This window comes from Aotus nancymaae, unplaced genomic scaffold, assembly GCF_030222135.1.
Source record: "Aotus nancymaae isolate 86718 unplaced genomic scaffold, 86718_ANA_hifiasm-v0.15.2.pri h1tg000006l, whole genome shotgun sequence".
NCBI lineage: Eukaryota > Metazoa > Chordata > Mammalia > Primates > Aotidae > Aotus > Aotus nancymaae.
In genome coordinates, this window is record NW_026988417.1 from 63261576 (window position 1) to 63271742 (window position 10167).

At 34.0% G+C, this 10167-nt stretch overlaps 1 protein-coding gene across 1 annotated transcript in view; it reads right to left on the reverse strand.

Annotated features, from left to right (window-relative positions):
- Window positions 1-9666, reverse strand: part of SULT1B1 (sulfotransferase family 1B member 1) — a 39594-nt gene extending 29928 nt beyond the window's left edge. The window contains 5 exon segments of the mRNA XM_064367626.1: window positions 3928-4056; window positions 4330-4521; window positions 6516-6725; window positions 9158-9208; window positions 9412-9666. Of these exon segments, the coding sequence (XP_064223696.1) occupies window positions 3928-4056; window positions 4330-4477 (277 nt within the window). The 5' untranslated portion in view covers window positions 4478-4521; window positions 6516-6725; window positions 9158-9208; window positions 9412-9666.
- Between the last annotated feature and the right edge of the window lie 501 nt (window positions 9667-10167).

Sequence of the window (10167 nt, forward strand, 5' to 3'; positions counted from 1 at the left end):
CTGTGTTCCCATGTCCCTTTCCCAACCTCACTCCTAAACACACACTAAAATGGAGATTTCAAAAGAGCAGAAATGTAACTTTTTTTGTTCATGAATAAATGTCGATAGAGAACAGTGAATAGCACATAGTCAGTATGCAAAAGATCTATTTAATGTCAGTAGAGACAAGTTTGGCAGACAGGAAATTAAAAAATGTGAAAATCCCAGTTAAAATTGCATTACCAGATAAATAGCAGGTTATTTTTAGCATAAATATTTCTTACAACATTTGGAAAGTACTTCTACTTAATAAAATGGTTATTCATCTGAATTTCAAATTAATTAATTGTCACGTATTTTATTTGCAAACATAAATTACTGTAAGCATAAATTACTATACAACTCCACCAGGAATTTTATTATGCTTCTACTGATCTAGCATCTACAGTCCCTTTACCCAGCATATATAAATGAGAAATTGTAATCTTCCACAACTTGTTATTACTTAATGCCCACAACATAATTTAGATCTGTTTCTCTTAAGAAGTTTTTCTCACATCTGTTGTTCCTTGTTCCTCATTCAGCCTCCCTGAAAGATTTCTCAATTTTCCCTGTTTTGCAAGCATTTTGCCAAGAGTCTTTTAAATGAACTCTTTATATCCACAAGTATGAGTATTAGGAATGTATAAAGATAACACAATTCTTCACATTCAGGCTCTAGAGTAGATTTAAATGCTGAAGTTTACCCTTGTCTACCTGCTGGACTTCCACTGTCAGGCAGTGTGACACAGCCTCCCTCTGTATCCCCAGTCCTGCCTTCCATCTGTTATCCCTGACTCCCACATCTTTGATTACTTTGGTTCTGTCATTTTTCATTTCATACTTTCTATGGCTCCGAAGTCTTACCTCACTCTTAAACTCATTTGGGTTCCTTGCCCTAAGCATAATCCCTCAGTTCCAAGCTTTCCAAGGATAGACATGTTTAAGAACATCAAACTCCCATCATAACCATTTGCTTTAGGAATCTTTGCAGTTTGCATTTTAAGTCCTTGACATATGCAAGAGTAACAGTTTGTGAGCGTAGCAGATTTGCTTTGTAACACTAAGTAAAAAATGTTGAGTATTTATACTTGAATTTTAAGTTGAAATCTTGCTAACTTTCTATTTTTCTTTTTAAAATTTTTTTAGAGACAGTCTTTCTCTTGCTCAGATTGGAGTACAGTGGTAGAATCACTGCTAAATTTCTGTATAGTTTTTGAACATTTAAAGTGACTAGGATTTGCTGTATTTACGAGCTTAATTTATTAGAGTATAAGTACTTGGAAAGGTTTGTCTTGGTCGATAAATGAAGTACTCAAGGAAATGAAATATGCTAATTATATAAATGCCACTTAAGTGTTTAAAGGAGCTTGATTAAATGCAACTTGGATTGAATATTAAACTCCTTTTGTTATATAAGTAAAATAATAATATTTATAAGTTGAACTTAGTGGCTTAGAAAAGAACTGGGATTTTAGATTTGTAACTTTGAAAAATTGAATGTATTTTTTAAACAAAACAAAACAAAAAAAGATTGGCATTTGCTCTCTGATTTCTGGCAATGACCTAGAAGGATGGACACCCTGCCAGTTGATCCCTCTCTGACTACGGAAGTAACTAGTCAGCCTGCTGAGGGGCTCCTCACTACAGGAGAGGATTTGGATATTTCTCTTTCTATTGATATACAGGCCTATCACCATCCTACTATTTATTTTTATCTGATGATTCCAGCAACATTTGAGAGTCAAGCTTCACTTCTTGAATACCCCTCTCATTTACCTACAGAACACCATACTCTCATTTCTTCCTAGCTTTTCTTTTTCTTTCAGTTTCCTTTGCTAACTCCTCTTTCTCTACCAATCATCTTTATGCTGATGTTTTTCACAGCTCAGTCCTGCTCTTCTCATATTGCTCCACAGGCTTTCCCTGGGCAATCACATTGATTCCAATGTCCAATTATGCTGAGCATTGCCTAATAAATATCTTTTAACAAATACCGTTATTTTAATTCATTAAATTTTTAACTGATTATAATATCCAATGGCATCTCAAAGTTAATATTTCACAACTGAATTCTTAATAACCCTACACCCAAATGTGTTCCTCTCCACGTACTTTTCCTTGCAAGCAAATAGTTCCACAGTCTGCTTGCTTGGTGGAAATAAAACGGTAAGAGTCATTCTTAATTCTTACATTTCTTTCATATTTCTTTTACAGTCCGTGAACAAGTGAACTATATATCTTCTCTAGCATTCTCAATTCCACCTCCACAAAGCAACCTGTGGAGCCTTTGTATTTAAAACAACAAAAAACAACAAAAACTCTATAATTTTTCTTTGCCTAAAACCCTTCAATATCTTCCTCAATATTCTTAGGATAAAATGAGAAAATATTTTAAGAATTACAAGTCCTACATGATCTATCCTAGCCTAATTTCCAATTGCTTCTCATCCCAATTTTTCCTTCTTTCATGGATCTTTATAGTCCCTGGACTACATCAAGATCTTCCTGGAATAAGTTTTCCAGGACTATATCCTAGAATATTCTTTCCCCAAGTGTGTACAACTCTTTAACCTCAATTTGGAGTAGATATCCTTGTTAAATGAAGTTTAAACTAAAGCTGTCTTCTTATACATTTTAAGTTTGGCTTAAAGGTTTCTCTATATGTAATGAAATGTAACCTAACTGGATGTGTAAACAGATTCTAATCTACTCTTATATTAATCACCAAGTATCAGTCAAAGGCGGCCAACTTTTCAAATTGTGTTCAAATAAGTCAAACACTAAGCTGTAACTAAGCCAGTTGTTTCTATAGCTCACTTCTGTTTTATGTATGTTAACATTTCTTCTTTCCATAAACCATGTGGCTTTTCTGGAATCTCTGAGGCTATTTTGGCTGAAGAGGCTGACCAATTTGTGAATTGTCCTTTGCTCAATTAAACTCTGTTAAATTTAATTTGTCTAAGTTTTTTTTTTCCTTTATACCCGTTTAAAGTAAACTTTACTATTGTTCACTTCCATAGAAGCCTATTCTTTGGCTATGTAAGGCTAATAACATTGATATATTATTTACTTTTTAGCATTACAATATTACTGTAAGCTCCCTGTGATACCACATATAATTTCTAATTATTGTATATCTATACCATAGCACAGTGAATAATCTTTACAAGCAATCCATAAATATTTATGAGAGAAAAATTAATAGTATTAGTGAATTCTATGTTTTAAGAAGAGTTGCTACTTCCTTATTAATTATAACAATGCCCTAAATTAGGAACTAATCTGACAAATTCTACCCAACAAAATTCAGTAAGGCAAAAGAATGTTATTTATTTTATTAACCAAATTTTCAATTGCTTTCTATAGTAAGACTCTTTCATCTTTGCATGTTTTGTATCTTTGCGGGTATCATACCTGAATATACAACAGACGAAAATAAAGTTTTTTCATATTCCTCAGTTTTTTGTTTTGTTTTGTTTTTTTGTTTTTTTTGAGACGGAGTTTCGCTCGTTACCCAGGCTGGAGTGCAATGGCGCGATCTCGGCTCACCCCAACCTCCGCCTCCTGGGTTCAGGCAATTCTCCTGCCTCAGCCTCCTGAGTAGCTGGGATTACAGGCACGCGCCACCATGCCCAGCTAATTTTTTGTATTAGTAGAGACGAGGTTTCACCATGTTGACCAGGATGGTCTCGATCTCTTGACCTCGTGATCCACCCGCCTCGGTCTCCCAAAGTGCTGGGATTACAGGCTTGAGCCACCGCGCCCGGCCTATTCCTGTTTTATATTGTTTATCAACTTCCATTTTATGTTACCAAATCTACTCCAGTTTCAAAGTCACACATATAATAATGTATATGATGTGTAAATAATATTACAAAATTATAATTCCAAGCGGTTTAAATTTACCTGATGTTCTTACTCCAGAGAGGGACATTTCCAACACTGGAACTTTTTTGGTAATAACGTCTCACTTACACTTTTCAATATCTCCATCATTAAGACTCATGTCTACAATTTCACTAATCCAAGTATTACCTGCGGCAAAAGGCAACATTTAAAAAAAGCATTACCCTAATTACACAGGAGAGGGGGAGGTATCTATTGGAAACACTACCATCTTAACACATACTATTACAGACTTAATTCCCCTTTCTATGCCCCAAATGCCAATTTTAATATACTGAAAGTAAATGGCTTCACTAAATGAATATTAAATTGACATAGAATGGTAATAATTTTATGGAGAAGTTGATTTCCAGGAAACAAAAATTGAAGTCAGACTTGAATTTGTCAGGCCACAGAACTCACCTGATTTAGGATAAGTGGCTATCACAATGTCATCTGGTCTACTACGAAACTGTTCAATCTTTTCCCAGTTGCTCACAAAAGCACAGGGCATGGGACAACCATGAACCAACTTCAGATCTTTTCGCAGAACATCTTCTGGTAAAAGCATTTTAATACCAGATTGTACAAATATATAATAGATTGACAGCCGTTCTGGAGAAATATAGAGGACAAAATCAGAATCTGAGTAACTAAGTTGCTCTTAACACACTGCAATTTGTTACAAAGTAAAATTGGCCTTGAACATTCTGGGTACATGGAGTTCTAAATACAAAGGGTATATTGTGTGGGCATTAGGCTGCAGTAGATGGCAAGAGCTGCAGCTGGTTCCACGACAAGTAGGACAAAGGTCTCTAGTGGAAGCTTTGGAAACAAATGAAACTGCATATCTCACTTTGAATTAAAAAGCATGTTTCACAGAAATATTCCAAAAACAATCTGAACAATCTAGACTTAAGGTAAAATAAATCCACTGCTCATTATTAACACTTCAGCTATACCTCACATTTCCGTACACAAAATCTGCTCTGTCATTCTGACCTTTGATCTTCAGTTTGTAATTCATCTGCTTTCTTTGTCTGCTTGTAATTTCTTTTTTTATCACTCATTTGGAGCAAGTGAATTATAATGTTCCTAGGTGTGGATATTTGTGTGTGTGTGTGTGTGTGTGTGTGTGTGTGTGTGTGTGTGTGCAGCTATTGAGAGCCTTCTTGGTGTGGGTACTCTGAATCCTCCTGAGGTGGATGAGGACATCACATGGCAAGGGGCTGGGCATGCTATTCAGGTCTCTTCTTCCTCTTATTATAAAACTACCAGACCCACTCCCATGATAACTCTCATGACTCAACCTGCCTCATCACTCAATCACCTCTTAAAGGCCCCATCTCTCAATACAACAACCTTGGAGATTAAATTCCAACATAAGTTTTAGAGAGGAAAAATATTCAAACCATAGTACATTAATGAATACCCTATGTGAGCAAGGGAAGTAAACTTCAGTTTCATCCTATCATTGACTAAAATTCTGGATCAAACAAAATCATTCCATTCTTTATTGAGAGTTACTTCAATTCAATGTTACAAGAAAAAAAATTTGTATAATCTTTAATTAGTAAGTATTTTAATCATAGTACTAATAATACTAACATAGACACTCTCTTTCTTGCTCTGTTTCTCAGTCTTTGTGATATATGTGTGTGTTCAAAGGCAGTCAGACAGGAGGAATTCCTCTTTACTTCTAGGAGAGCCACCCTTTTGGTTCTATTCAGGCCCTCAACTGATTACATGAGGCCCATTCACATAAGGGAAGGCAATCTGCTTTACTCAGTCTACCAATCCAAATTTTAATCTCATCTAAACACACAGACACACACACACACACACACACACACACATACATAGAGTAATGTTTGATCAAATATCTGGGTTCCCTGTGGCCCCATCAATTGGACACGTAAAATTAGTATCTCAAAGAGCTATCTATTATTTATTTTTTACACTTCATTTCCACTGAACTTTGTAAGTAAAATCATAGACTTGCTTTTAATAATTTTTTTTATTTTACAACTCTTTTATTTTATTTTACAATTTATAGATTCCTTCATAATCGATTGTTCCATTTATTTCTGAAGATCTGTTGATTTAATAACATAGAACATGTATGCTATTATATAAATAGAGATAATTTGAACTAATTGCAGTATCAATTGCATGATATCTTAGCTGAAATTGTATCGCTTCAAGTAAAACAACTTTAAACTTTAAAGATTGCCAATTAGAGGTTCTTAACTGATTAAGTATATTTTCTGGTAAATATTTTATAAGTAATTTGTGATTCTAAAATTTTTCAAAGGAGTTTATAAAGGTAATTTATTAAGCTCTCAATAGTCACTTTCTTAATGAGACCCACAAACAAAAATTGCTAATTTAATAGCTGTCCACAACTTAAAGTACTTTACCTAATATTAATTGGTTTAGAAAGAGATATGCTTTTGACTAGGAAAAATATGGTAATATAACAGCCTTGTATTTCAAAGCCAACTCCTCCACCATCACTACCTCTATCTACACACATACACAGAAATCTAGGAGGGAGAAATTTGGGTAGATATTTTTTCATTTTATATTGTAAGACATTTATTACATACCATATTTTATACGTTATCATTCATGTAATATTTTTTACACAAAAATGCTGTGTCATTTTGTTTTTCCAGTAAAAGTCATTATTCAACAATATGTTTGTCTTGAAACATATACCATCTTATGCTACAAATAGAGTGAAAATGAAGAAAAATAACTTGAGTTTTGCATTTTCCTTCTGCTTATTGAGTGATGAAGTTGTAGGCCTCAGAATCCTGGAACAGAGGATAATAATGGAGAAGTAGTCTCAAAATAGATTAGACACAAGTTTAGAGCATGCAAGACCCTGAGACAAGGATGCCAGCTGAGTGATTGGAGCATTTTAGAAAAATTATATTAAATATTTATCTTCTATATGCTTCTCCATTATCCTCCATTCCCAGCAAAATGTCAGGTAGTCTTTACAATCCTTTGTTAGCAAAGAGGCTGAGTCTCATAGAAAATATTTTCCAGCATGAAATACTATGGAACATGTTGGCAGGTCAAGAAAGGAAAAATTAATATGGATGGTCAAGAAGTCAGCAGAAGCAGGAAGCTAAAAGAAGCGAAAGTAAATCTGTGTAAGTAGTGTACTTGGGATGAAGTTGGCATTGAATAAATTGAATGAAGGAATCAATGAACAATGAGACTTCCACTTCTCACTGAGAATCTTCTAGTATGTTGAGAATAGTGCACATTTCCAGTTTGGATATAAAGGAATGAGTGTCCACAGAATTCAACATAGTGCATTCAGATATTAAACTTGATTTTCACATAATAAAGGAAATAGCTCTTTCTGAAATGTTTCATTTTGTTAATTTCTCAACAAATTATTTCTTTCCAATTTATCTAAAGGAAATATCAATTGCACACCTCATTTCAACAATTGTATATTATGAATTAATTGAGAAAAATAAATGAGTCTGTATTCATTAGCTCCAGAATGTAACGTTTAGTGGCAGTATAAGTTTACTTACCAACTCATAAAATGCGTGCATATTATGCAAAAGTGAATGAATATTGGAGAAGCAATACCCTTTTCATGCTATCTGTTAAAATTATATAGATAAATTGATTCCCCTTAAAGCAGGTAGTTTATATTATACATTTATAGCATAATTTCTGGCTCCATTTCACGTCTTAGTTTATCCTTTGCCTTTTCTTCATTTTTTAATTTAATTTAAATTTATAAATATTCAATTTATTTATTCATAAACAATTTAATATTAATTGAATTAATTTGATTTCTTTAATAATTAATGATTAATTGATAATTATCAATTTATTTATCTTATTTTAATTTGTACTATTCTTTTGCATGTATAAAATTGATTCACAATTTCTATTTAAATTACAGTCCATGTACAAGTCCCATGTGCTATTGGCCTTATCTGATAGCTTGTTAAAAATATACAATCTCAGCCTTCAACCCAGAACCAGTTTAGTAAGATCCTCAACTAATTTGTTGGCTCCTAAAACTTGAGAAAATGACATTAAATCACCTTTAATTATCTAATGATCCAGGGTGTATGTAAATGATTTATCAAAATGAATTCAGTGTCTTTTAAAAAAAATTGTATCGATCGTGCTTCATGTATATGATCTCTAATCATTACCTACCCTGAAAAGATAAGTCTTACATTTTTTGGATAAGATTAGGAAACAAATCTTCAGAGTGTCTGCTCAAAGAAACACAGAAAAGGAGTGGCAACCCAGGAATGGACTTTACTTTGCCCAGCTCTGCTCATGTGGTCATACTGAAAATTTACTCTAGGCCCAATCCAGAGTCAAAAATATCCATCACTTATCTCATCCAAACAAGAATGTTGACAAGTTGTAAGGGATTTTTGTTTTGACAATGAAAATCCCCTGTGAATAAAAAGGTCAGGCTCTTCATGGTGTAAAATGTTGCCGGAGAAAGATGGAATGAGTAAGAAGATGAAAATAAGGCAACTGATTGTGAATATATGCTGGTCACCTCTGGGAAATGGGTGTGACCTATTCAGGAAGCTACAAGGTATTAGGCATGAAATAGCATTACCTCATCATGACCACTGGATAATGAGGAGTTCTGAATTATACGAGGAGAAGGATATGGAGGGGAGGACTAGAAGATGTAAAATGATAAAGTTAAACTAGATATGCTGAAAGATAATTTATGAATGACATTTACTTTAAAATCTAAAAATCAGTTCATAAAACATTTTAAACCCTATTGGAAAGGAACTGGCAATTTAATGTAGTTGTAAATTATAGTCTACATGGGATCTCAAGACTGCCTATTTAAGATGAGCCATAGACTGAAAATTAAAATGTCTAAAATTGGCTTTAAAGAATATTACTGAAACAAAAGAGAAAAATAAAAAAGAATGCCTGTTTTAGAAGAAATTGAGTCATTTAACATTAAGACTGTATTTTTCTTTCAATTAGAAAAAATAATCTCTTCCATTTGTCATACCCTGACAAAGTTTAGCTCTATCTGGTACACATCAAATCCAGGTATTTAAATAAATATAGTAAATGACATATTTTATATTTTGGAATGCACCTTAAAGGTGTGTGTGTATGTGTATATGTGTGCATGCGTGCATGTGAGTGGGACTAGATGAAAGATGTGGGCAGAGAAACAAAAACTTGAAAAGAATTTCTTTTTCCTTAAGTGGCTTACAGTTTGATGAGACCTCCATTCCTGGCATGCTTCAGAAGAGTTCCATTAAATCTAGAAAAATAAAATTGAACATTGAGAGCTTGAGATTTTAGACAGCATAAACGACAACAGAGTTTCCTGTAAAAAAAAATGGAATTATGCAAAAGACTTTCTAATTATAAAATATGTTCAGAATGGAAACTGTTCTAAGGCACACAATACTCTGTGGGGGTAGGACAAAACTTCAAGGAAAGGAATTGAAAAGCAAATTTTACCTCACAATTTAATTCCTTTGTTCAGTTTTCACTTTCAGCCGGTGAAGCTGCTGTAGAGTAACCCTGGGAAGCAGTGGTGGTTCCGGCAGGGAATGGTGAGCCCAGGAAGGCTCACTCCTGTCACCCGAAAAATAAACAAGTTCAAAGTTTGATCTGAACGTAGCAATCGCTGACTACTTTACAGGCAGCTAAGATACAAAAAGTTTAAACTACCCACACCCACAATCACACACACGCATACACACAGGAGGCAAGCTCCACTGTTTCAACAGCTAACAAAGCCAGGAAGCCAGGAAATGGATCAGGCTAGTGGCCTCAAGTCAGCACAGGCAGATTGTCTAGATTTTAAGCTCTCTGCAAGCTTCAAAAGGTCTGAGAAATGCAGAGGGAAAGAACATGAAGGGTTAGTGGATCAAAATTTTTGCTTCTCTGTATCTTATAAGAATGTTTTCTAATAATTTTGGCCATAACAAAAATAAAAATTGTGTGTGTGTGTGTGTGTGTGTGTCAGTGTATGTTTCCATCTGGAAGAAACATGAGTTTCCAACATCATTAAAGATCAAATATATTAAAGATGAAACAATTAATTACTTTGGCAGCAGAAACAAAAACGCTCTAATCATTTCCACAACTCTTGGCTTTTTCTTCCTTTGGTATGCAAAATGACATAAACAAGAAACGAGTGGAAATCAATCCATTTGTTAAGAGCACTTGTCTCAAACTTCTACACAACTACAATAGCCAATACCTGTAGCT